The sequence below is a fragment of the Mus musculus genome, chromosome 16, assembly GCF_000001635.26.
Source record: "Mus musculus strain C57BL/6J chromosome 16, GRCm38.p6 C57BL/6J".
In the NCBI taxonomy this organism is placed as follows: domain Eukaryota; kingdom Metazoa; phylum Chordata; class Mammalia; order Rodentia; family Muridae; genus Mus; species Mus musculus.
In genome coordinates, this window is record NC_000082.6 from 9,582,988 (window position 1) to 9,610,750 (window position 27,763).

Below are 27,763 nucleotides of genomic sequence, written 5' to 3' on the forward strand. Positions count from 1 at the left end.
GACAAGCATGGATATTGTTCCATGGTATCTGCTTTCTCCTCAACTCCTCTGTTGTATGTCAGTTATGACCTACTGGATAAAGTGGGAGGAAACCTGTTATTTCAGGGAAATATAAGATGAAAGTTAAAAAAAAAAAAGGCCAATTTAAGACCCTAGTTTCCTCATCCACAGAATGGGTGTGATAAGAGGTTTCGAAACGAATAGAGACAGGAGAGAAAGCATATGTGGCTCTGATCATTATCCTTACAGTAGCTGCACCTTGCCATGGCTGGCAATCCTCAGCTGTCAGTCTTCTTAAATCAATCAGCATCAGAAGCCGAACTTTCTGTGTGTCTCCCTAGTACGGGAAAGAGGCAGGAAAATAATGGCGCCCTCCTATTCACTCTCGTCAGGCTGTTCTGAGTAGAAGACAAATCATATTAAAGAGGAAGGAGAGCCCCTGCTCCTCTGGACTCCCTGAAGCTTTCAGGATACAGCATCAGAAGTGCATCAGGATACAGCATCAGAAGTGCATCAGGATACAGCATCAGAAGTGCATCAGGATACAGCATCAGAAGTGCATCAGGATACAGCATCAGAAGTGCATCAGGATACAGCATCAGAAGTGCATCAGGATACAGCATCAGAAGTGCATCAGGATACAGCATCAGAAGTGCATCAGGATACAGCATCAGAAGTGCATCAGGATACAGCATCAGAAGTGCATCAGGATACAGCATCAGAAGTGCATCAGGATACAGCATCAGTAGTGCATCAGGATACAGCATCAGAAGTGCATCAGGATACAGCATCAGAAGTGCATCAGGATACAGCATCAGAAGTGCATCAGGATACAGCATCAGAAGTGCATCAGGATACAGCATCAGAAGTGCATCAGGATACAGCATCAGTAGTGCATCAGGATACAGCATCAGTAGTGCCTGGGACCTGCCCACCTCCTTTCCCCCGGAGGGTGGGAAAAGTTTAAATTCTACTGGCACAGCTTCTCCTACACAAACCCAATTCTCTTCATTTCCACTCATAAGATGCTTGGAAAGGCATGTAGGATTCAGTTCATTTCTTATAATGATGGCCCTATCAAGTTGGATGCCTATTCCAAAATGAAGCTGGATTTACAAGCAAATGCAACAGTGTGAATTTGCTTAACATAATCCCAGAACCATTTGGATACGAAAAGCCTTTAGTAATTGGCTGGGGGAATTAGTTTAAATTTGGCATAATTCCTAGCTATATGCATGCACGTTGTTATTTTTAAGCAATCTGTGTGTTTAGATGCCATCAAGCTAATTAGGAAATATGGATTTCCACAGAACCAAGTCAAGTGTAGTTGGATGGGCAAAATAAATCCTCTTCACTAAGTTAATGTGTACCTTCTGAATCTCCAAAGTTCTCAAAGTCACCCAAGGCTAACAATACACAGATTCACTTAAGCTTATTATTTCATCCCCCAATAAAGATCAGCATATAAAACTTAATGTCTTAATGTTTTCTTTTTTTTACCACTAAGGTGAGAAGATGAAAGAAATAGGGAGATAAATTAAAGAAAAGATAGATGATAGAAAGATAAGTAACAGGATAACAGACATTAGATAGATGACAGATAGATACATAGTGAGAGCTGTTGAATAGACTGATAGATTGACAGATTGATGACAGATAGAAGGTAGATTGATATATGATAGATGACTGATTTGTATGCAAATATATATGTAGAAGATAGATGATAGATATAGATAATATAGATCACTGATAGATGATAGATATATTGATGGGTAAATAGATGTCAAATAGATTGATACATGATGCTAGGTGGTTAATAGATTGATAGGTGATAGATACATTATAGATACATAGATGCTAATGATGGAGACAGATTGATTATAGATAAATAGATGATAGAGATATATAGGGGATTTATAGATGATTGGTAGATAATAAAACATGTCATCAAAATGCCCATGTGCCTGATTCTCTGAACTGCCCTGTGTTGTTCTGCACCTTCCTGCTTCACTAGAAAGGAGCTTCTTGGGATACTGACCCTGCTGATGGAGAAGAGCAGCCCGGGCCGGTCAGAACACACGCCTGTGAAGCAGAAGCGCAGCTTCCAGTAGAAGAGGTGCTCCCAGATGAAGGTGATGAGGCTGAGGGCCATAGCTGCAGCCAGCATGTAGAAAACTCCTGCCATGTTGTCGATGTCCAGCTGGCTGCTCATCACCTCATTCTTCTCGTTGTGGCAGATGCCCGTAAGCCACAGTGTCTCCAGCTCTTCCATCTCACCTGAACAGAACACAGCAGCCATAGGCAGTGAGGTCCCGAGCACATGCCTTGGTGAAGACACTTCTGAATTAGGAACAGGTATGTGACTTACAATTGTGTGACCTTAAGGTAAGTTCTTGAGCTTTGCTGGCCTTTGGCCTTCTCTCAGGTGATGAAGATAACACCTTCCTGCCACCATAATATCCAGGACTAAATTATATGGTATTAATAGCATGGTGATTTTGGCAGTTCCTGGGATGGTTTTGACCATAGTTGCATTCTCTCTATAATATATCCTTTGTCTTCCACACACCCAAGCCTCCATCCACCCAAGCTCATGCAGGACAGGCTGCTGCAGCAGAAAGACTTAACTGCCTATCCCTCACTTACTAGCTGTGTGGTGCTGAAGTCCCAGCTCTCCTGCCTATGGAGCATGTACAGTGTGAGGTCATACTTGAGGGTGTTGTGGTGAGGGCCAGCTGAGTCTCAATCAATAGCTAGTGATCATCCTGAGGAAAATGCCTGGAGCAGTGTCTGGCAGATGGTGGTCCTCAGGTACATTAGCTTCTTCTTTCTCGTGTTTAGAACACCCCAAACAACTCCAAAAATTCACCCACAAATAATGGACCTAAGATGCTAAACACTTGTTGGAAAAGTTATCTTGGCTCTGAATGGTCGCTTGCAAAGTGAACATCTTCCTCACTTCAACAGGCAACTAAAGATACAGGTGCACTTTTCACTGGAAATAAAAAGGAGGCGGGCCTAGCACCATTTCTTCTCTGGATTTTATCCAGTGCCCATTTAGTATAAAATTCCATGATCTCAATGTCTAGTAATTACTCCAGGTGGGATCTACAGTTCACTAAGCTCTGGCATTTACTTAATGAATAAGTCTTAAGAATTCTATCTCAAAGGCACTGATCATCAAAGAAGACATATATGCTAAGTGCAAATCATGACTCGTGTATGTGTGAGTGTGTGTGTGTATGTGTGTATGTGTGTATATGTGTGTGTGTATATGAGTGTGTGTGTGTGTGTGAGTGTGTGTGTGTGTATGTGTGAGTGTGTGTGTGTGAGTGTGTGTGTGTGAGTGTGTGTGTGTGTATGTGTGAGTGTGTGTGTGAGGGTGTGTGTGTATGTGTGAGTGTGTGTGTGTGTGAGTGTGTGAGTGTGTGTGTGTGTGTGTATGTGTGTATATGTGTATGTGTGTGTGTGTATATGTGTATGTGTGAGTGTGTGTGTGTGTATATGTGTATGTGTGAGTGTGTGTGTGTGTGTATGTGTGTATATGTGTATGTGTGAGTGTGTGTGAGTGTGTGTGTGTGTGTGAGTGTGTGTGTGTATGAGTGTGTGTGTGATCTCTGATCTGCGTAGGAGGCATCTGAAGGGAAATGAAGAAGCAGTTTTAAACAGTTGTGTTGACTTGCCTTTGAAGCAGGCAGTCACCATTGTCGTTTTTAAGTAGGTCTTGCTTTAAGTTTTGCAGGATCAATGTGTTATGACTCTTGGTTTATTCTCGTTTTTAAATGCAGGTTGGTAGTGATATTTCCTTTGATAAAGGTCTGTTTTCTTCTGATGTGAACTGCTGTTGTTCAGTCAATGGTCTGCTCGCTGTCACTTGCTTGTATCGTGATCTATAAAGTATAGATCTCCCAAATCGCTTCTGAGAATTCCACTTTGACTTTGGTGTAGAATCTACATGTGAATGTGCTTTATTTATTTAAAATTTGATCTCAGTGTTATTTTCCTATTTATAGTGCTAAGCTTTAATTCTGAAAAAACAAACAAACAAACAGAAAACAGTCTCCCTTAGGGAGAGTGAGATGGCTCGGTCAGTGAGAGCGCTGGCTGCTGACCTGAGTTCAATCCCTCGGAGCCACATGGTGTAAAGAGAGGACAGGGTCCTGCAGGTTGTCCTCTGATGTCCACATATGTGTACTGACTTCACATGTGCTTATACAGAGTTAAATATTAAAAATAAAAACTTCATCTACTACTGCTCTAGACATTAACTCCCCCATCTTACCTTATTTTTTAGCTATCTATTCCTCTAACTCTTCCCCAACTTTGGCAACTACTGGTCTATGGTGTTTTCTTTTCCACAATGTCACACAGAAATACATGGTGTGTGGCCTTTCCAGATTGGCTTCTTTCACTAGATAATATGCATTCGTAGCACTTGCAATATTCATCTCAGAGTTCATTTCTCTGCATTGCTGAATTCCACAATCCGTGCATACACTTTGTTTATCTGTTCACCTAATGATGTTGGTGTGGGTTATTCCCAAATTTTCACCATGACAAATAAACATTGGTTAGTGGAGATTTGGGTGTGGAGATTTTTAACTCCTTTTTAGGAAACTGCCAAACTGTCCTCCAAATCAACGGGACTGTTACACATTCTACAGCAGTTGTCAAGGTTGTCAGTGTTTGTGCAAGACGTTTGCTCTTTTCATAGGCTGAGAGTACTACCTGGTCGGTGTAATTAGCAGTTCCCTAGTGACCTATCATAATTCATTTTGTTCTAAATATTTTAAGACAGAGTGTTCTCAGTCTAACCTTTAGATTATTAACCTTATTTTCAAGTTTGTTTATCTCTGTGGGTTGGAGTTGGCTGATCCACATGAAGAGCCATTCTCCAGTTCATTTATTAGTTGGTAATATGTCACTTTATGCTTTGATTTTAATCTATTTAGTTTACATGAGATAGTTCTTTCTTTCTTTCCTAGCTTCACCCATGATTTTCATTAGGATTTTCAAAGCTTTTCTATTTTGGTAATTTCAAATCTACAGTCAAGGGGATGATTCTCTCTTTGTCTGTTGTTGATGTTTTACCTCCTCTGTGTACCTCTGTAGGCCAGGCTGGCCTTGAACTGAGATTTGCCTGCCTCTTCTTCCCAAATTCTGGGGTTGAAGGAGTGCGCTACCACTGAAGGGACTCATTCTCAGGCTTCTCACTCTTCTGGTTGCTCTATCTTCTCACTCACAGGAATCAGCTGCAACCTTTTAATTGACTTAATGTTTGGCGATTTTATACATGGATACAATGTACTTAGATCATATCTCCTCTGTTTACCCCCTTCAGCTCTTCCTGAGTGCACCCTATAATCTCCTCCAAAACTCATATTTTTTTTACTTTGTAATAACTGAGTCCCATAACTGCTGCCACTTTATGCACAGGTACAAGATGTCATGGACTGAAGCATGCTGGCAACCTACCTTGGCAACCACACGGCCGAAAACAGACTCTTCCTCCCCCACTGGCCATCAGCTGCCAGTGGCAACTCAGCTAGGGGTAGGTGGAGCTCTGTGAGCCCCTCCCCTGTCCATGGTGAATGATTACCAGCTTGGTCTTGTCCCAGCAAGCATAGTTGTTGAATTTGAGAGGATTATTGCCCTGCCATGTCCAGCAGACAGCATTTCTTAGCTATCTCTCTTGACCTCTGGCTCTAACTGTCTATTGCTCCCTTTTCCAGCATGTCCTCTGAGCCTGAAGGATGCAGGGTGTTACAGATGCCCACTTGGCAGTAAGTATGCCCTATCACTTTTCCAATTTCAGGTCACGCTATTAACCACTGCCTGTTGCATATCTCTCTACTGTTTGATCCTGAGCTAATCCTCTGCAGAGCTATTTGCCCTTTAAATATCATAAACTCCCCCAAGATCATGGGGTTACAGAAATACCTGTAGAGATGGTTTTAGGGTTGGCTTCCATTCCAGTACTAGGACTTCTTACTGCACTCATTTTTGTATGGAAAAGACTGAACATGATCACTGTACCCTGTAAGTGATGTACATATGAACTCTCCAAGTCATCCAGGTTTGGCTTCTCACTCAGCTCCAAGCAGAAAGAAAACCTCCCTGCATGCTTTGCTTTCATGTACAGAGATCTCCCCAGTTTCCTTTTCATAGATAAAAATGACTCATGGAAACCATGCATATTTATGAGAGGAAAAATATTAAGAACTCTGTCTCCCAGCAAGTTCATCACCCAAGATGTCAGACATGGTAATTCAGCATTGCAGTCAGAGTGGCAGGAAGGTGTATATTGGCCCAAATCTTTACCTTCCAACACACTCCAGCCCTGAAGGAACACAGTCACAGATGTCGTGGAAGGCTAATGTTCTCTCCCATCCACCCAGTAGCACCATAGACTCAGCCAAATCCCTCTGCCCATCATGAGCCTGGAGACTTACATAAACGCCTCTTCTCTTTCTATATAGCCACCAATGTCACTTCTTAAAACCACAACACAATGTGAGTTTGAGTGTCCCCTCCCTTGAGTTTGTGGGGGCATATATAAAAATGGGTCTTTCTTCCCAGGATTCATCTAATTCCAAAAATATCTCCTCTTTAGAGTTGTCTCAAAAAGAGCCAGGTTTGTAAGCCTGTGACACTGGCAGTCTGGCTAAAATAAACATGGACTGAATTCTATTTAAGACGCAAATACAAGGGATTGTTTGTCTTTGCCCTTACCTGAGCATATCACACCTCGCTATAGAATTAAACCAACTTGGTAAAGCCAACCAGGGTTCCAATAGGACAGTGAAATCATATTTCTCAGCATCAACTACAGCCTGTTGAAATCATTTTCCAGTTAGATAGTTCCTACCTTGTGGCCCTCTTCCTAGTGTACTGAACTGTGTTTCAAGTGCTTTCGTATCCCAGTTTTAATTTGCTTGAGTATATTATAATCTCCTCCTGGGAGATCAGGATCCACGCCGTACGATCTGAGTATTTCTCATAGCCTATAGTGCATACTAAGTATCAGATCCATACTTTCTGTTTCATTTTCTTCTTTGTATTCTCAAGCTTAAATTGGGCAGGTCTACAAAACTGTGTGGATCTTTTTGCTACTTTCTAGGCTTATAAATAGATGGAAAACAGAAAATGTGGGGAACTGGAGAGTGGGCCTTGGTAATGAGGATGCCCTGAGCTACATGCAACATCAAATATCATTTTCATAAGGCCAAGCTTGACGTCATGCATCCCGTTGTCAGAGACCTCACAAAGAGGTCACAGGGTCCTCACTTTTATCTGGGGATAAACTGGACTCTCCCAGGGGTAGGTGGAAGCTTGAGCTATGGCCAGAGCACAGTATCTTCTCTCTTCCTGGGAGAATAGTGGTACCCAGGAAAGATCTCCCTGTTCACACCTCTAATGACAGTGACTCATGGAACACTGTACCAACCTCAAGGGTTCTTTGTATTTGTGTCTTCTAGGGACAGAGATGCATTGCCAAGTACAGGTATCACTGTGAGACTTCCTGCTATGTAGGTTCAAGAAATCACATTCAGGTTCCCCACAAAGGGCCTTCCTAGATAGAACATTACTGGCTAAACAATCTCCTTAGTCCACATTGAATCTTTTAATTTAACAATATTACATAAAACTTACTGTCCTGTTTTATTCTATTTATTTATTTATTTTAAAGAACTAACTCATAGCCTTCATATTGATATACTGTGGCTGATCTCATCACCATTGTCATCTGCAGCTGAGAGTCAAGGTAGAGTAGTTTTAGGATTTCCATTTGCCCTCCAGTTTTGGCACCTACTAAGTGAGTATACAGGGGCATTGACTCTGTAGGAAATTTGTTATAATTAAATGATATTGCTTGTACACTGTTGATATGCTAATGACTTTGTGTTTCTAGGGGATAGTATTCTTCCTGCATGACATCAGAGAAGCTAGGAAGTAGAGTGGAACATTCAAGCCTACCTGAGCCCTCCTAACTGATATATTTCAGTATATCCAGGAATGCCCAGCCCCAGTACAGACTGGGCTCTCCAGAAGACTCTGTGACATCTAAAGTTTCTCACTTGCCCTAAGAGTCCTCAACACTTCCAGGAGTACAGTGGCTTTTCAGATCCCATTATACTCTATTCTGTAAAATCACCTATGAACTAAAGGGATTGCTACAGGAAGGATGTTATAGCAAGCACTGTGATTGCTTTCCCCTGGCATGTCTCCCCTGAAGTCAGTTATGAAAAAAACGACCCATTTTGAACCTGTACCTTTAGGCTTTGTCATCTTTCACATATAACCTTCCAGGCAGAAATCTTACATTTATTTTTTACTGGATTCTAGACAGCATTCTTGATCCTCAGCAGAGAAGACATGAAAAGAGATAGAGGTGATAATTTTCATTTTCTGGAGACTTTTTTTATTTCCTTTACTCATTCACACATTTTAAGGCATATATATATTTCCCTTAGTGACAAGTAGCCTGTTGCTTTTGGCTGCTATGAACTTGAGTCCTCCAGCAGACACTGTTATGCAAATTGGTAACTATGTCATGGTAAGATTAGGTCTTCATAAGGTTAGAGGCAAGGAGAAACATGGAGTGTTTATGGATCAGGACGTAGGTTAGAATTTGGGGGAAGAAGGGAGGGGACTCAAAGCAGGGACAGGAAGAGCGGGAATGTTAAACCAAAAGGAAGTCTCAGGTACCCTAGGAACAACAGAGCCACTGAACTCTCTCCAGTGAGCACTCTGATGATCTTGTAGCTCAAGATCCTTTGGCTGCTGCCCATATTTCTCTACTCATGGCCCATGACAGGAAACTCAGTGTTTCCTTGCATGCAATATAAGAAAGGCCAGCTGGAGTGGTGTGTGTGTGTGTGTGTGTGTGTGTGTGTGTGTGTGTGTGCGCGCGCGCGCGCTAGTGTGCATGTGCACATGTGCATATGTGCTTGCGCATACTCATGCACTGTGGCTCATTCAAATTTTGATGATAATTCTTAAGTATGACAGAAGGTCACTAACAAAGCCTATGACGGTGACATAATCACTATTAGAGTCCTGTCCTTTGATCAGAGGCAAACAGAACATGCACACCAGGCTTTCCTGCTTAGGGATTGTCACTGGGAGAAACTTGGGAAAAAAAAAACACTGACTGGATTCACCATGTGATGACATCATTGTCAACATCACCATAATAACTTATTCTGGACATTTCAATTGTGCTTCATTCTGTGCACACTGGGGAATGTCTGTGAAAGGGTTTCTAGACTGGATTAATGGCCTGAAAATGGACAGCACCATTCCATAGGGTGGGGTCCTAGACTGAGTAAGTAAGAGAAAGTGGGTGGGCATGAGAATTTCATTTTCTTTGCTTCCTGATGTAGACTCGGAAGTAGAGCCCTTCTTACTGACACAGTCTGTGAGCCAAAGGATGAAAAGCCTGGAAGGAGATTGCTGCATTGCTGTGATAAACTACCTCCCGAAGAACTGTGAGCCCTGATACTGCCATTTGTCAGGAATTTGATCACAGTGTAGCTAATATAGAAAGAGGTCACCTTTTCTCCTTCCATAACATCCTGGGTATTGTGTCCATATAAACTCACAGTAGAGTATAATTGTGCCTATGTCCTCATCAGTGGGAGGTAAATTCACTCAAAGTGGGTTTTTTGTTCTTTGCTTCTGGTATTCCCAATACACAATGCAGGTCTTACTTTACTAACCATAGACAGTGTAAGTTTCTTCACTTTTTGCCTATCTTGTGACCCACCAATATAAGGACCAGCAAGAGCCCTGAAGAGACTAGATTCTGAATCCCCAAGCAAAAGGGTCAAGGACTGTTATGGAACGCAGAAATGAGGGCTGGCTTTCAGGGCAAACACAATCCCATCAAAGCTTCTGGACATGGAGATGGTGGTTCCCACGGGGAGCAGGCTTCCACTTATAGCCCAAAGACGTCAGCATGATGTTGTTGCTGATCCCATTAGGGTTTCCTGTGAGCACCACGAGGGGAACTGACCCCATTCCATCTCGTTTCATGTCTTGCTGAGGCTTTGGGCACCTTGGGCTTCTCAGAAGCCCAATTGGAATTGAAAATGGCAAGGCCACAGCTTTCTTCATGGAAAATCTAGGGCTCAGAGTCACAGCACACTCATGTTTTCAACAAGAACAGACTCTGGGGAAGCTGCAGCCCTGGGAGAGAGAAGAGATTGGGCCCTACACAGTCAGGGACTCTGCATGTGGAAGGGAGACACCAGTCAGAATGTGGGTGTCATCTACGATCGTCAGTAAAGGTCAGGGCAGTGTCTCACTGCTGATCTGGAGCCCTTACTGATTTACTAATCACTCTAGACTCCGAATCATGTAGGTCGAGTGCATCTTCTTGGATGTAGAAGTAAAAAATTAAAATCCCTTTCTTCCTTGTAGTGACTCCAAATGCTGTTGGTGTTTTTAATAGGAAAGGGGGCTGGTTGTATGGCTGAAGTGATGGCTCACTTGTCAAAGCACTTGCTATATAAGATGTGAGGCTGGACCCCGGCACCCGTATGAAAAGGCAGGTATAGCAGGGTGCACTTGTAATCCTGGTAATGGGAGGCAGAGACAAGAGGCCCCCAAGGCCTTGATCAGCAAGCCACTCTTGATTAGGTGGCCAGTCTAGCCAAACTGTTAAGCTCCAGGTTCAGCATGAGACCCTGGCTCAGAAAATAAGGTGGAGAGTAAAAGAGGAAGAGACCAGATGTATGCACATGGGCTTGCCTAAGTGTGTGCATCCTTCCACATATGTGTACACCATACACATGTTTGCATTCACACCTGCACACAAATAGGCACATGTGCACACATACACTCGAGCACACACACACACACACACACACACACACACACACACACACACACAGAAGAGTTCAAAAAACTCTTCTAAATTTAACCTAACCCAACTCATCTGACAAGTAAGTAAGAAAGAAATGCTATTCTTTGTTTTTTCAAGTGCTTCTCAGCCCTTCGGTTCCTCCCTAGAATAGGGAATAAAATATCCATGGAAGGAGTTGCAGAGACAAAGTTTAGAGCTAAGACGAAAGGATGGACCATCCAGAGACTGCTCCACTCGGGGGTCCATACCATAATCAGCCACCAAACACAGACACTATTGCATACACCAGCAAGATTTTGCTGAAAGGACCCTGATATAGCTGTCTCCTGTGAGGTTATGCCAGTGCCTGGCAAATACAGAAGTGAATGCTCACAGTCATCTATAGGATGGAACACAGGGCCCCCAGTGTAGGAGCTAGAGAAAGCACCCAAGAGCTGAAGGGGTCTGCAACCCTATAGGTGGAACAACAATATGAACTACCCAGTACCCCCAGAACTGTGTCTGTAGCTGCATATGTAGCAGAAGATGGCCAGGTCAGCCATCATTGGGAGGAGAGGACCCTTGGTCTAGAATACTTTATATGGCCTAATACAGGGGAAAGCCAGGGCCAAGAAGTGGGAGTGAGTGGGTAGGGGAGCAGGGTGGGGGGGTGTATAGGGGAATTTTGGGATAGCATTTGAAATGTAAATGAAGAAAATATCCAATAAAAAAGAAAGAAGAAAGAAAGAAACACTAAGCAGCATGAGGCATAGAAGTAACATTCTGTATGTGATCACTCAACCTGTGAATGTAAAGGCTCACTGAGATATCTGCTAAAAAGGCAAAGGTATCTTTGATGGTGGTATGATGATAAATAGTACAAGATTTTGGATACAAGTAGACTGAATTTGGGAGACAAATAGTCTGTATTTAAATGTCAGAATATTCCATTTCTGCATAATGCTAAGAAGTGACAAACAAAATAAAAATCAGACTAGAATTAAATGTATCCAGTTAGATGCAGAGATAAGCTGTCTTTGACACAAATTCTTTACCCACCACCTTCCAACTGAGGTTTCTGCTCTGTGGACAGAACTTGGCTATGGCAAATTTTGTTTTTGATTGGCACCATCTGGCTGGAGGTTCACAGACCAGGCGATCAACTTTGCAATGAGAGTTGGAACCTTTAAATGTACATAGATTCCCAGTGTTTATCTTCCTGGAAAATACAAATAGTAAAGATGAAAGAGATTGGGCAGGTCTATCAAACAAATAATGTACATGGTCAAAACTTCCCACAGAGGGCAGAATTGGAGATACTTTTCTGAAGTAAGGATGTGTGTGTATATATTCAGATGTATGTGTGTGTAAATGTGTGTGAATATGTATTTATGTCTATGTGTATATGTATCTATCTGTGTATGAATGTGTGTATGTGTGTGCCTCTGTATGTATGCATATGTATGTGTGAATATGTATAAATGTGTGTGTGTGTGTGTGTGTGTGTGTGTGTGTGTGTGTGTGTATGATGAGAGGGCACAGAGGGTGACATCAGGCATCACTCCTTGGTCACTCTCCACCTTTTTAAAAATGAAAACAAAAGGTCTTTCCCTGAACCTGGCACTTGCCAGTTTGGCTGGTCTGGCTGGTCCATAAGCAACTCTCCTGCTTGCCCTGCCACAGCACAAGGATTATAAGTATATACACATCATCATGCTACACGGCCTCTGGGATGAACATCAGATCCTCATGCTTGAACAGCAAGTACTTTGCCAACAGCCAGCCTTGAAGAAAGCTTGCAGGAAGTCCATAAGCCATGGACCAGGCTTTTCTGGAACTCCCTAAGCCGGTCTGCTCACACGCACACAGACGGTCAAGCCAATATGACTTAAAAGGTGTATAAATATGGAACACAAATGAATTCACAGTAACATTTTGACATTGCACATTTTCTCCATCCAGTGTCCTCAAAATCTTATGACTCACTCTATGAGGCCATGAGGATTTTTAATATCGCAAAGGGGACTTAGTGCTTTAAAAGATTGTAAGAAAAGAAATGATAGCAGTAATTTCATATTTCATATTTGCCAAGAAATATATCCTTTCTTTCAGCAAATAAAATGACCTCACTACTTTTCATTTCTGTTTTTATTGAAGTGTTGACAACCAGTTCCCTGAGGCTGTAAAATCCACAAGTAAAATGAACCTCTTCCATTGTATCTGTATTCCTCACTTCCCAGGGCAGTGCAAAGAGCTTAAGCTAGACTCAAGGCTCAGTTGTGGAATGAAGTTGTGGAGAGAGTAGGGTGGGAAAGGAACAGGAGGGAAGGCAGAAGAAGTGACAGAAGGGCAGGGAAGAGAAAGAAGAGGAAAGGGGGACTAAGGGAAACCAGAAAGGGATAAGGACGGAAGAGATGCAGCAGCCCCCTTGTGGGAAGGACCAGGTTTGATTTCAGTGCCATCCACAGTTAAAACAGAAAGAGAAATCTTTCTTAGTGTGTAGTGTGGTAAAGTCGTTGAAGAAGGCTAGAGTATGAACAGAGCTTTCAGCTCCCTTTGATGGGGTTGTTCCTCTGGCTAGCTATCCCTCATCATGTCTAAAGAGCCAAATGAGGTCACACTATTGCTGCAGACAACTGCTAGAGCAAGTGAAGTGACTAGGGAGTCACTAAATACAGATTCCAAATCAGTAAATAAGGCAGACACAATGGTGATGATCCCCTGTGCCCACCCCATTGATCTGAGGTTATGTCCTATAGACTAAGGTCAATGCTTGAAAAGAAATCTAGGTTTCCTGACTGTTGGCTAGGATCACATGACAACTTTCAGCCATGTGGCTATGGATGTACACACTAGGACTTCCAATGTAGTGAATCTACTTTGCCTCAACTGTAGGCAGTAAGTCACAGGAGGAGTGGCAGGCATTGCTGGTGGAAGTGTGAATGGTTGCATATGGACAGAAACCTTGCAGGATGGATCTACCAGCACTTACTCTATGCACAGGATGACCATCGTACCATCAACATCACTCATTTGAAAATTCCAAAGCACATAAGTGAATGGTTCACTGGAAAATGTATAGAAATAGTCAAGGAAGAAATGCTGCAAAGAGCCATTAGAACCAACATTGAAAGCACACGGAGAAAATTTTGTCCAATATACTACACACCAATGAAAAGCTGAAGAGTGATCTGAGTTGTAAAAGGCATGAAGGGGGAGCTGGAGCAGGGCTGAGTGGTGCATAGACATCATCTAACATCACATTTGTACGTGAAATTACAAAAGAATGAGCAAAAATAAGAAAATCAAATTGAAAACCTTATGCACATTATTTGATCCTACCATTCATTTAAAAGGTCAAAAATAGCCAAAGCTCACCCACAATTGTGGAGGGAAGTGTGTGTTGTTTTTTTTTTTTTGTTTGTTTTTTTTTTTTTTTAGGGGAACGGGCTCCTAAGAAAGTTTTCTGGGTCATGAACTACATCTTAAACGGGAGGCAGTTGCACAACTGTACAAAAATGAATGAGGATTTGGGGCTTGTGCTGTATGATGAGTACACATCATATTGCTCAACTGACCAAAAGGAAAGTGACTAAGTGTCACAGCCAAGGTATAAGGTAGTCTTATATTTGGGAAGTTAAGAGGAGACAGTAAAGGAAGTATAAGAAAAGAGACATTATAAGAGAAAACAAAACTTCTTTCTTAATGTATGATTTCTTTATAAAGAGAGAGGAATCCTTCAAGGGAAAGGAGGGGGGATGTACTGTTTTATTAAACTCCATATTGTTAGAATTTTTTAAAAGAAAATTTAACTTTTATTACTTAAACCAGAGGTCAGAAATCTTTTGTCTGAAAAAAGCCAACTAGTAAATGTGTGCAGCTTTCTGATGACACTGTTGTACTGTTGAAGTTCCACTCTGTCCTGGTGTCACTGAGTTCTAGGTGATATGTGTGGCTGGGTGGCAATGAGTGGGTATTGAGCTAGAAGGCACAGTCTCTTGAACATCAATTTAACAAAACATAGACCAATAGTTGGTCATGCAGAGAATAAATGGCTATGGCGTGTTCATCCATAAATGGAACATTTCTCTGTCTCTGTCTCTCTGTCTCTGTCTCTTTCACACACACACACACACACACACACACACACTCACACACACCCTATTAACAGGTAGTATCAGTGAATTAGTCAAGAAAGGAACATAGAAAACTTTGGTCTATATAGCTTATGATTTTCAGATCAGCTAGAGTACATACTAAAATCTTGCCTCAAAAACTTCACATATAAAAAGTTAAATGGTAAAATAAACAGTTGATTCATATATATTTGCCCCAGTGAAATTCAAAGTCAGGAAACCCAGAGTCAGTATGTACAAACTATGCACTGAGTCACTGTTCATAGTCACATGCATGAGAATAAACCTTTGGGATAATAATATCACATTATATATGAGATATTTGTGGTCAATAACCCTCTGGTTCAACATTTAAGAGTTCATTGTAAATAAGTTTTTAAAAAATTGCATGAAAAAATTTCTCCATCATTATTATACAAATAATACATCAAAATGTTGAATATCTGACAAATATGGGGTTAGGGAAAGGGGACTCAGCTGCGGTAGTATTCAAGTTGCCAAGAGAAAAAAGTAGCCAATAGTCCTAGCCTGTAGACAAGCTTGTGAACCACAACAATGAGCAGCCCAGAACATATCTCCCAGGGCGCAATAGTATCACTTCTCTCTGAGGATAACCAACAGCCATCTGATTGGACTTTAAGCTTGCTCAAATAGGAGAGAATTCAAGCCTGATACTGGAATGCCAGCAAACTACCCATGGGTGGTGAGGTCATAGACTCAAGAGAATTGTCACTATCCTAAACCAGTCTAATTCCCAACTCCTTTCTAAATATCTATCTTTATATCCACAGATGAGTGGTGCTCTCATTCCTCATCAAAGAGGCTTCTCTTTAGAGCAATTGGCAACAATTACAGAAGCTACAGCTGATCAAAATGCAGAGAACAACTGACCTCGAGGTGCATGATCCCAGTTGATATATCAAAAGTTAACTCCTACACTATGCCAGAGAAAAGAGGCAGAAAGACAGTAAGAGTCAGAGGGCTGGGGCACCTGGTATAAGATGGTGTCATCTATATATGACAGGACAGCTACATTCATGTAATATCAAAAATATGCTCACATGATTAAGGCATGCACAATGATATCACCAGTTGACATTCCAAGGAAAGTGGAGGAAATCTCACAAGGTCCCTACCCTATATAAAGTGTTTCCGGCAGTTAATGGCTCCTGAAAGTGGAAAAACCAGTCTCCAGGGATGAGATGCCTGATAAGATTATCTAAACCCAAGGATCATCTATAGGCATATATATATCCGTGCATATATACATATATGTGCATATATACATATACATGTGCACATACATATACATATACATATACATATACATATGCATATGTATATGAAGAAACAGAAAAAACAAAGAATAAACAGTAATGAACTTGAGAGGAAGTTGGGGAGACACAGAAGGAGTTTAAGGGAGAAGAGGACAGGGTAGAAATTGTGTAAATGCAGTAGTCATATATAAATTTTTCTATTTCTGTTTTAGTCTAAATTTTAAAATAGCTTAAAAGGAAAGGAAACTACAGCAAGGATCTAGCTGAGTGATGGAGCATTTGCTTAACAGGAGTGAGGTCCTGTGTTCAACCTCCAACACAGCAAAACAAGTTAAACCAAGTCATGTTTCCTGGGTTAAGAATGAGTGTGTCATTTCACCAAAAAATAAAACAATTACTAACACATGATGTAAACACGTGACAATGTTTAAAATCAGTGAACATAAAAATATCTGAATGTGTATGTCACTAATAATTATTTAAAGAAATGTACTCTATGTAACAGGACCCAGTAGGTAATATACAAATTGGAAATAGTTGTGTGACATCTACCTGTCCATCTGTCTGTCATTGTCTTGTCTTATTTATATAAAAAAGAGTTTCAGCAGTGTGGAGTTGAGGGACTGGAGTCCACTGTTTTCCATCCTGTCAAGCTTGGACGAGGCTGAGACACTGCATTTGACTTACCAACGAGCCATTCGCTCTGTCTTATTTTCGTCTTTGATGCTTATCCTGACTTTCCCTAGTTTAAGTGATTGGCTGCTGGGTCAGATTAAGCTTGCTGCTGCTGACTTTCTTTGAATCTTATTGTCTGTCAGACTGATAACAAATACTGAGATTCTGAAAACCAAAGGTTCCCTTGGGAAAGTTGCAGGGGAACTCATATAGATGCAAACTCCACGAGCTTCAGCACAGGGGGAGTCAATGACCCTCCTGGATATTTATCAATTTTTATCTGTTTCTTACATAAGTAATAGTACACTGTTATCCCAGGTATGTCTCTACTTAAAGTTAGGAAGGAGATAAACAAGTCTAATTTTCATGGTACCTTTCACGGTACCATCTGGTCACAGGCCAATATAGAAGCTATTAAGGCCTTTATTGCTAATCTATGCTCAGAACTGACACATCTCTTCTCTGAAAGTACTGTGTTTCTGAATAAATACTTTCCCCTGGGTACAGCTTAGGATCATAGACAGGTCAAAGTGACTCAGTAGCTAGAACATTAAAATGATCATTTATCAACACCCTCTTTGAGTAGATAGATATAGACAGACAGAGCCAAAGCTGCTCTTTATATTTAAGTGGGTTTGTGGGCATGTATACATCATCTATATTGACCACAAACAACAATGAGATCTATACAAGACAATCAGGCTCAGTCACACTACTGTCCATCAATAATGGCCTTGGGTCACAATTATTGTGTGGCTTCTAATGAAACCACATACATACAGGTCAGAAATCTGAGCAGTTATGGCCTCTCTCAAAATCTGCTCTACACCTATCAATCAATGGCTTAATCTCTACCTGCATGTGGAGCTTCAGCCATGCCTATGTTATTGTTAGCACCATTATTATGGCCAGTAAAGGAAAGGAAAGTCTTCAATAGCAGTCAAGATTCCAATGCCTATTTTGATGGTTTCTGGATGAGAAAAGACAGCACTAAAGATGGATGTTTCTATCCATCCATCTATGCTCTGCCCTCATTCTCCTATGTTGTTTGTTTTATGGTTGCTATGATGCTTGGAGGTCCAATGACGTCATTGCTGATGCTCTCACTGTCATGGAGATCTCAGGATGTTAGTGGGACCCCTTCAGAGTAGGAGGATGGAGAAAACACAAGGCCAAGATTTGGCATCTTGGACACCAGCTGAGTGATTGCCAATCAGAGAAGATTGCTTCAAATGTTAAAAGCTGTTGTTCCAAAAAGTAACTCTTAAGTATTGTGTATTTGAGCCAGCATAGAGAAAATGTAAAAACAAAACAAAACAACAACAACAAAATTTTCAAAAGAGTGAAATTTAGATAGTTGAATCAAGTTTGCACTCTCACCTGTGCAGATTGGTCTCTGAGGGACCCAGGAGATAGTTGCATCTAAAACAGTCTATTTGAACATACAAACACCCAAGGTCTATGCCACCCCCAGGGCTGAGGCTTGAACCCAGGGTCTCATGCATGCTAGATAAGCACTCAACCTCTAAACTATATCCCTAGTCTTCTTTTGAGTTTTATTTTGAGACAGTCTCTCTATAGATCACCCAAGCTGACTTTGCATATACTCTGCAACCTCAACAATCCTTGAATTTTGTGATGCCCTCTCTGGGATTACAGACCTACACCACCATGTCTGGCTCCAAAGCATCTTTTTAAGTAAAGGCAACAGAACAGGAATGTTTAACCGTCATTCTATCCACCACCGAGTTTCAAAGCTGCTGGTGTGCTTCACTGGAAGGGAGCATGAATGAGTTACTGGACGAACGTGTGTAAATACAAAAGGAGTGTCTGCCAATGGCATTTAGACCTTGCTAACTTGATTCAAAAGTTCATGATTTACACAGTTCAGCCAAAACTGTGATTCCAGCCTTTGAAGTCTCGATTTGATTAAAACACATTCGGCGAGCAACAATAACATTCTAGAATGCTGAGGATTATGCATTACCGAGGATCTCTGCGGGGAACAAGCAATTCCCGAAATCAAAATGGGCCTTTTGAACTTGGAAGAGGCAGCTCTGCGTGCCTGTATCATGGCCGAACATCTGACTTCTCTTAATTACATTCTGTCCTTGCTTCATTCCTTCTCATCTCTTGCTTCTGGGGCCTGAGCTCTCCCAAAACTGCTGGGCTTGAATGATCTTAAAAATTAGACTGGGTCTATTTCCAGGGTGCTGGGGTCTGAAACAGGAACAAGCCTCCTCTATGATGAAAAAACAGAATAGGAACACAGGTCCCTTTCTCATCCACAGCCTCTCCTGTTGCTATGTTAGTCCCTAGAACACCTGCCACTCCATCAGTGAAAAAGGAAGGTAGACTGAGCCTGGGGTCTAACTCCTCTGTGTTCAAATTACACTCTCAACCACTTCCAGGCAAAACAACTTGCCTTCTAAGATATGAGAGGCTGGTGGGAGTTATAGCAGCTGTATATCACCAGACAGTTAAAGCTGAGACCCTAGGAAGCTTTCACAAAGGAGCCACCCTCAGATCTGCTGGTAGAAGCAGATAGTTTGAAACACCTTATTTAACCTGCTTGTTACTCTATTGTGAGGACTCAGCAGGCTGGTGCATATAAGGCTTAGATGAATGCGTGTCACACAGTGATACCTCCGTGACTGTTAGTTACTGTGAATCCACTAGATACTAAGGATCACAGTAACAGGTAAGCCCCTTCAGTGTGAAGGGTGCTCACATTCCCTGTACCTCCTGCCCTTCAGTCCTGACTCCATCCTTTTGCACATACACTCTTTAAATAGGCCACAGCTGTGGGTTGCTGTTGAGTCATCTGAAGACATGGGAACCTGTGTCAGGAAGGACTGCTGGCAGGGTAAGCCAGAGGAACACTGGTCACATCTCACAGGCAAGAGTGAATCAGCCCAGGGTCTACATAGGGAGCCAGGATGGGGTTGGGAATCCACACAGCCATTGCTCATTTGGACAAAGCAAGCCTGGGCTAAAAATTACATAAATTAGCCACTCAGCGAACCTTTCTCCAGTCCCTCCTCTCTGCCGCTCCCTCTCCTTGATCTGTCTTCTCCTTTCCATCTCATTTTCCATTCCTTTCCCCTGCCCACTCTCTTCTGACCTCACAGTCTCCCTCCCCTTTCTTTTTGCCCATCATGAACCTGTGCTTTCTCCCCTACCCACTCATCTGGCCTCGGTTTGTCCTCTTTTGGGCCTCCCTTTAACAGTTCTGGTTTTTCTATAGTTTCTGATAGACTCAGCTTTTGGTTTCCTGGACTCTCCCGTAAGTCACTTCAGTATGGAGAAGAGGTTCTAGCACCCTCTGCACTGCCTCACCCTCTGTCCATCACTCCGTGCTTCCTTTGCACATATCTTTAAGTGGGATGAGACTCTAGATAACCCAGGCCAGGGTGCATGGAACTTCATCTGCAAAAGGCTAAAGAATAAATCTGTAGGGTCTGGAGTTTCCATTGAAGTCTCCCGGTCTTGTTCCTGTAGTGTGAGGAATGCTGTGGCTAAGACCTGATGCTCAGATGGACTTGTCATTCAATAGATCTCCATTTTTATAAAGTGGCAGGACTTGGCCATGGACACTTCCTAACCTGATCAGAGCCCAGAAGAGGCACAAGTTCCCGCATTATGTTCTGATTGTACAAATCAAAGTCTCCCTGCCTCTCTCCTCTAAGGCTCCTAATTAAGGAGATTGTGTGGGTTCTATTACCCAGAACCCAGCCTTGATCTTGTGAACACAGAAGGACACACAAGTTCTGACTTACATAGCTACCAATTAGGTTGGAACTGTCAAATCCCTGTCCAAAGTAGAGAATTTGGAAAGTAAGTCTTGGTTGATACAATAGATGAGACACACACATATGTGCCTGCACACACGCAGGAATTATGAAGAAAACATGAGTGCATCTTTATTCTTAGGGACTGCAGGAATGAATTCAGCAGAGAATATAGTGGGAGTTAGACCCAGCTTAGCAGAAAGTTTGTCTGAACTGAAACTGTGGATATCACTCCCAGTTCTTACTCTGATGATGCCCCCATCAGTGAACAGAACCATACGTCAGAGAGGCAAAAACAGAAATGGAAGGGAGATGAATAGGATTGATACATAATAGTGAAAGAAGAAGAAAGGGGCAGGAGAAGGTAGGCTCCTGTGTGTGCTTGAAGACTCAGTGTGGGCCTGCCTGTTGCCCCATTAGTGACACCTTGCCAGAGAAGATCCAGATGGACCCTCTGTCCACGTGCCTCTTCCATCTGTTCCCACTATGCAGTGGGGCAGGAAGGGGCTGAAGAACAACGCACTGCTTTCTACTGCTGGTTTTAGGATTCTAACTGGGCTGCTGGCTGTCTCAAACTGCAGTGCCAAACATGCTCCTTGCTTGTGTCACAGACATCAACTCTTCCTCCGAAGTAACAAGGCAAGGGATCGCTACATGGCTTCTTTTCCCTGTGTTTTGTTTGGCCTACATGGCAGGAAATTCTCCATTTAGTCTAAAATCTGCCACTCCATCACGTAATGTCCCCATCAAGTTACACCTTGCCTTTCTTGGCTTCAGGGCCCCAGGCATGACAACAATTGACAAGCCATTTCAGTTCCAAAAGCCAGGCAATTCTTTGACTTGCTAATTTTGTGCATCAAGAGAATCGCATTGAAAGGATGAAATAAACCAGGGATATTTGACATCATTGTGCACAGATTAAACAAAGAAAGAGTGTTCCTCTCTTACAGTGAATGTAGGAGTTCCAGAAGACCGTGACATTGGACCATGGTCTATGATTATTTCCCCATATCTCTCCCCTTACAGGTACTGGTTATGTCTGAATAAAAGATTTTCTTAAGCTTAGGGGCTTGAAACTTGGTCCCTGGCTGCTGGCTTCATAGTGGACAGTCTTAGATCCTTTAGGAGGTGAGGCCTAGGTAAAGGAAGTAGGTTAGTTTAACATTTAAGAAATTTAAAACAATTCTGATTTAAAGATAAGAAAGCAGGGACTCCAAGACTTTAGTTTGCTCCCGGTTGCATGGCTCGGAGAGTTTCAGCCAAGCTCAGCATCTGCCTTCAGTTTTTTCTGCTTCCCAGGAGACTAAGAGGAGAACAAGCTGCCTCACTCCATGGAGCTTCCTGCCACCAAGCTGCCCTACCCTGACGGCCCATCTCTTCTCAAACCATAAGCCAAAATAAAAGTCTTTCTTCCATGACATAGTTTGTTGTCAGATATTGGTCGTAAGAACTATGAATAATATGGGCATCTAATTTCTTTCCTTGATAAAAGAACTTTGATCAGAGAAGAGAAACACACATCCACAATACTGCCAATTCACCGAATGGAGTTAAATTAAGTGCCTGATGTGCAGAGGTCATCTGTGAGTTTAGGAGGAGGAAAGGAAGCATAAAAACCATGGGCATAAATGATTTCTACCCTCAAGGGACCCAGAATCAGATGTCTTCAAAGGGCCAGAGAACACAAAGAGGTTCTGGATAAGAACACATCAAGTATACACCAGGCATCAAGCTAGTTTTGCTGAGATTATCCTGTGTGTATGAATGCATGTGTGCGAGTTATGGATGTGCAAGTGCAGGTGTGTGCATCTATACATGCATGCATGTGTATACATGTGACTGATGCCCCTATGTCTAGGCTTCACCCCAGCACTTGGGTTACAAGCCGTTTCTGTGGGTGATGCGTTATAGCCCAGGACCTCATGCTTGCACAGCAGGTGCTCTTACTACTGCCTCATGACCCGCCCCTACTTCTTAAAGTGTAGGCATTTATTGCTAGAGTGCTTTGGCTGTCTCCATGGATTCTAGTCAATGTTTTTTGTCTTAAATGAAGGGACTTAACAGTCCTTTTAAAAATGGGTTATTGATTTATTGATTGAATTAGTTTATACTTATTTTAACTTTTAACCTTTAAATAACTCTGATTTAAAGATGAAAAAAATTGGAAATAAAAAATTAATTTACTCATGTTCCAGAGCTGGTAAATTATGGAGACTTCATCTCCTGTCTTTTGCTTTGTAAGCAAAGCACTGCTAAGTCCCACAGGATGCTGTGAGCTTGGAGCTCAGCTAGTGGAAAGGAAAGGTACCTGACTTTAAGGGAGTCTTTAGGGAGTAGAAGGTGAAGGATGGGCTGCATCAAATCTAGGAACAGGGTCAGAAGAGGGTAAAAGGAATTCCATCTACCGATGCCGCATCAAGGATCTATGCTTGCCTAATATTCCAAATGACAGCATTTCAGATGCATCAGGAGTGATGGGGCGTGGAGGATGGATTCTCAGGGTGCCTTAGCCCACGTACCCATGCCCTTCTCAGCCAGCTAAAGCAACAGCCTGCAAAGACCTTGTGTGTATTCCTCAGAGTAGAGGCATGTGTGGTCATTACCAGCCACACTGCAGGGTGGCCAGCTCCACCCAAGGAAATTAAGCTTGGAAGTTGGATGGGGGCAGTGTGGAGGATATTAGCAGCTCATCTGGTGGCCCACAGCAATTTATGAAAATCCTAATTAGCTACAAAAAGAACATCTTCAGTTACAGGAACACTCTGCACTCCAGCTGGCAGCAGGGAGTCCCTTGATGTCAAAAGCACCACCCCAATGCCCTTCAAAGGAAGAATATCAGCAAACTAGAAGACGGCTCTCTGCCCTGCCCTGAACCACTCACAAACTGATCCTTGCAGTCCACTCCCCTCTACTGTCCCTCACTTCAAAATTTGTGAGCATCCATATGCTGGGTTAGTGTTCCCCAAAACTCTATGGCTGGATTGCAGTAGGGTTTCTTGCTAATATAGAATATAGCTCAATTCATATACAATATGGATGAACCTTTAAAACATTTACCACAGAGCTGCCAAACAAAAGTCTAACTGATAATTGAACTTATATCCTCTACAAGAGCAGCATTAGCCACTGGGCAATCTCTCCAGTCTGGACAGGATGTTTTAAAGAAAATAGGTCATGATGGGACAAATAAACTTGGTTGAGTTTTACAAGTGGTTGCCCAGAGCATCACTACTTGGGAGATGATTTAAAATGCTGACTCTCAGGCCTTCTCAAATGGAATCTTTGCTTTAAATGAGACTTCTGGATGATCCTCTTTCAGTGAAGCATGAGCCTCGTTTTTCTATACTGCCAAGGCCTAGACAAAGTCCACTCCAGAGCTTTCTAGACTTATTAGTCTACATATGATGTATTTGGCATGACACTGGATCATTCACTAGACCCTAGAGACTAGGGGCTCCGATAGCAGCTTTCTTCTATGTTCTGAGCACCATTTGCTTTTAAATAATATATGTTCTCACTCCCTTGACGCTCATTTTCTCCTTGGTTGTGCTGGGAGTCAGTGTTCCTGCTGTGCTGTACTCTAAGTCCTGCTTTCTGACTCTGCCTCAGACTTACCATCTTCTTCCTCAGTAGCCTCAGGGCTGAGATTGCAAATGTGTGTCATTGGGTCTGACTTCTCAAGATCTTTTTACTGGCCTGGGTGTACCCTGGGGTTTTGACCTCAATAATATTCCTTTGTCCCTCCAAATCCCAGATTATGATGAAAATCACAAACCTCATGAGCTGTATAAGCACTAAGAGGTCTCCCATTCATCTCCACTTTGAAGCTAGAAACACCATTCTTCATGTGCCCTGGCTGTCATGTGCCCTCAGTGAACCTTGGTGCTCAATTACATCATCTTTCAGGAATTTACTATGCGCCACAGAAGCTTACTAGATGCTAGGTCAATACTGAGGCTCTCTGAACTCTGGTCTCTTCTACCCTTTTGCTAAGATCTCACCGCTCTATGTTCCTATATGAATTATTCTTCCCACACATTCTCATTAAAATATAGTGTTTCATAGGTGTTGGATGAATCTTTTATGTATCTGCAATATCTAATAAAAGTACATGTGTGTATAGTCTACATATTTTACAAACCATTCATAGATGGATTAGTATAAATATGTTTCTATTAAAAATTTACATATTTTAAATTTATACATAGTCGCCACCTGCGAGCGCTTTGAAGAAAATAAGACAAGACAATTATACCTGTGTCTCGGATCACCAAGGGTGTTCCTCCACGAGCATTCAGTATTGGTACTGATGGGACCAAGGGTAACTAAAGACACCACGGTGCACCCCATTGTCCCAAAGGGGACACAGAGAGACGAGAGAAGGAAAGGAAGGTCCTATTGGGGTTTTGTTCATCTCTAGACATAGAAGAGTAGCTGCTTTCCTAGGAAGGTGGCTGGTAGATTTTACGTCATCCTCCTATAACCAAACACTTCATTCAGAGGTTATATTTACACAGCCTGTTAGGAAATTTTTTATACTTTTGACACTCATTAGACTCATAATCGTCCACTGGAACTACTCTATAACAAGAGATAAACACTCCATTCTAAAGGATGAATAATAATTAGGTACTGCTTGGCACTGTGCTCTTTGCAGGTCTAATTTTAGAGCATAATTAATCCTGCTGAAACTGCATAAGATAAGTGAAATATTTATGCAGCTGTGCTAATTCATGTATTTACTCCTAGAGAGACATTCAGAATTGGACATGGCTTTCCGGGAAGATTATCTTAAGATGCCCCCCGGAGCAACGTCATTTTCTCTCCCATGTCATTGCTTCCAGATGGCCTCTGAGGATGAAGCTGAAGGGACACATTTCCAGACTCCAGCAGTGTGGCTGGGAAAGCAATAAGCCAGGATGTAAAATGTCTGTAAGAACCTGATGCTCTAGATGTAAGCACCTTGAAATGCCGCAGAGAATATGGTTCCCATTTAGCATTACAAGGCTGTTCCTGGGATGACATAACTTATGGCTAATGTATCACTGATTTAGCTACATGAAGATCATACACAGATGATGATGGTGGATGAGGGAAAGGGGGATGTTGGAAGGAAAAAGAGGATGAGAAAAGCCGACGATTCCATGATGCTGGTGCTTCTGACTCTAATTATGTGGGTAGTGGTGATGGTGGTGACAATGGGAACAATGATGGAGGTGATGGTGATGGTAACTACTTGGATGCTGATGTTGTTGATGGTGGTACTGATGGTGGTGATAATAATGATGAAGGGGTTGGTGGTCATGATGCTGGTGCTGACACAATTAGAATTATGACAGTGATGGTGATGGTGGTAATGGTGTTGGTGATGATGCTATGTTGGTGGTGAAGAAGATGGTAATGTGAATAATGGTGATGACGGTGCTTTTGTTGGAGGTACTGATGGTGAAAATGATAAAGAAGGATATTCAGCTCAACATATTTGTGATTGATGATTATTATGAAGATGGTAATGAGGTTATTATAATGCTGATAGGAAGGAAGGAGGTGGCACCTTACATTTTGGAGCCATCATTACACTGCAGGTTCTGTGCTAAGCTCTTTCCACGTGTCCTTCCATTTCATTTTCCATCCTTACTATGCAAACACACCTGGACCTATGCGCAAGCGAGTAAAGGAGACCACAATAGGTGGTGTCACAGAAGTTTTTGTAAGAAGAGCACACACAGAGTTAGTTCAGATGCACACCGAATCACTTTTTCCTGGGGTGCCTATTAAAATCAAGTGTCCAATCAATCAATGTTGCCAGACAACTTAGAAAAATAAAAAGAATGGGAGTTTTGCCTAACTGACTCCATTATAGATAAAATTCCCTACAGCAGAGATATCATCAGTTATCTGGCAAGGGACACCACAAGCCCCCTGAATATTGGTTTCCATCTTTGTAGAATAGAAATGAGCAGGTGAATCTGAAAATAAACTGAAGAATACATGTAGTGCACTGACCATGCTGACTGACATGCCCTGTTTGCTGAAGATGCCAGCGGCTTCATAACAGATGCTACAAGAGCGGCAATGGTGAACAGGGCTAGAGCTAAAGCTTGCTCATTTGACAGATACCTACCACATTTAAACACTTCCTGTCAAGTGAAATGGGCCCTGACACCAAACGTTCATTCATATGTGTATTTATGCACTCAAACCATCATCCACCAACTGCTCATTGTGCCCGAGTTTCTCTGAGGCTTGCACTGGAAGCAAAAACTCATTTGCTGACAAGATCAGCCTGTGACGGGGAGCAAAAAACTGTCACCAAATCCCAGTCTTCATGGTGCTCATTCCCCTTGTCCCTTCTCCCATAAAAGAATATCTGCTCAATGTTGGGTTTGGGGTTTGCTGCCTGACTTGTTTTGGGGAGGAGAATATTAGAAGAAAACCACAGCACCAAGCAGAAGATTCACACGTCCATGTACAGCTAAGTGCTTCTTTTGTGCATCTGAAAAGACCTTCTTCCAGGTGACTAGCAACAGACTGCCTAAGACCCAAAGCCAGCATGCCTGTGGCAGAGGTTGTACACGTGACTCATTGACCTGTGGCAGGAATCACTTCTATCAGACTCATCCAGGCCTGAAGCCAGGCTTGTCCACTCCATTTGTACCCCCATCAGAAGAGTAGAGGCCCACTGCTCTATGCCTCTGGGATTTCACAGCAACACCTGACCAACATGGCCACAAATCACAGCTATAAAGCACAGAGCATGACCGGTGATCCGAGGAAGAAACAAATGCCCCATAGGGAATCCTGAGCTTCGGATGTCCTTGTTTGAGAGGTAAATATAGAACCCATTTAGAATGTTTGATGGCACTGTAAAAATTAAGGATTTAATTCTATGAGCTGGGAAAGAAGGAAAGCTACAAAGGAGTTCTAAACTTCTTTCAAATCCACACCGACCTGTCATAACCTTTGCTCATTTCAATATCAGCTCTGGCTACAGTGGTTGCTATATTTTACCCTCTCCGCTGTACACAGCATAGC

The 27,763-nt window shown here is 42.3% G+C and overlaps 1 protein-coding gene across 1 annotated transcript in view; it reads right to left on the bottom strand.

Moving 5' to 3' along the window:
* Grin2a (glutamate receptor, ionotropic, NMDA2A (epsilon 1)) overlaps positions 1 to 27,763 on the bottom strand; it is a 428,183-nt gene that overhangs the window by 15,087 nt on the left and 385,333 nt on the right. The window contains exon 13 of the mRNA NM_008170.4: positions 2,039 to 2,277. Coding sequence (NP_032196.2) covers positions 2,039 to 2,277 — 239 coding nt within the window. The remainder of the gene's footprint in view (positions 1 to 2,038; positions 2,278 to 27,763) is intronic.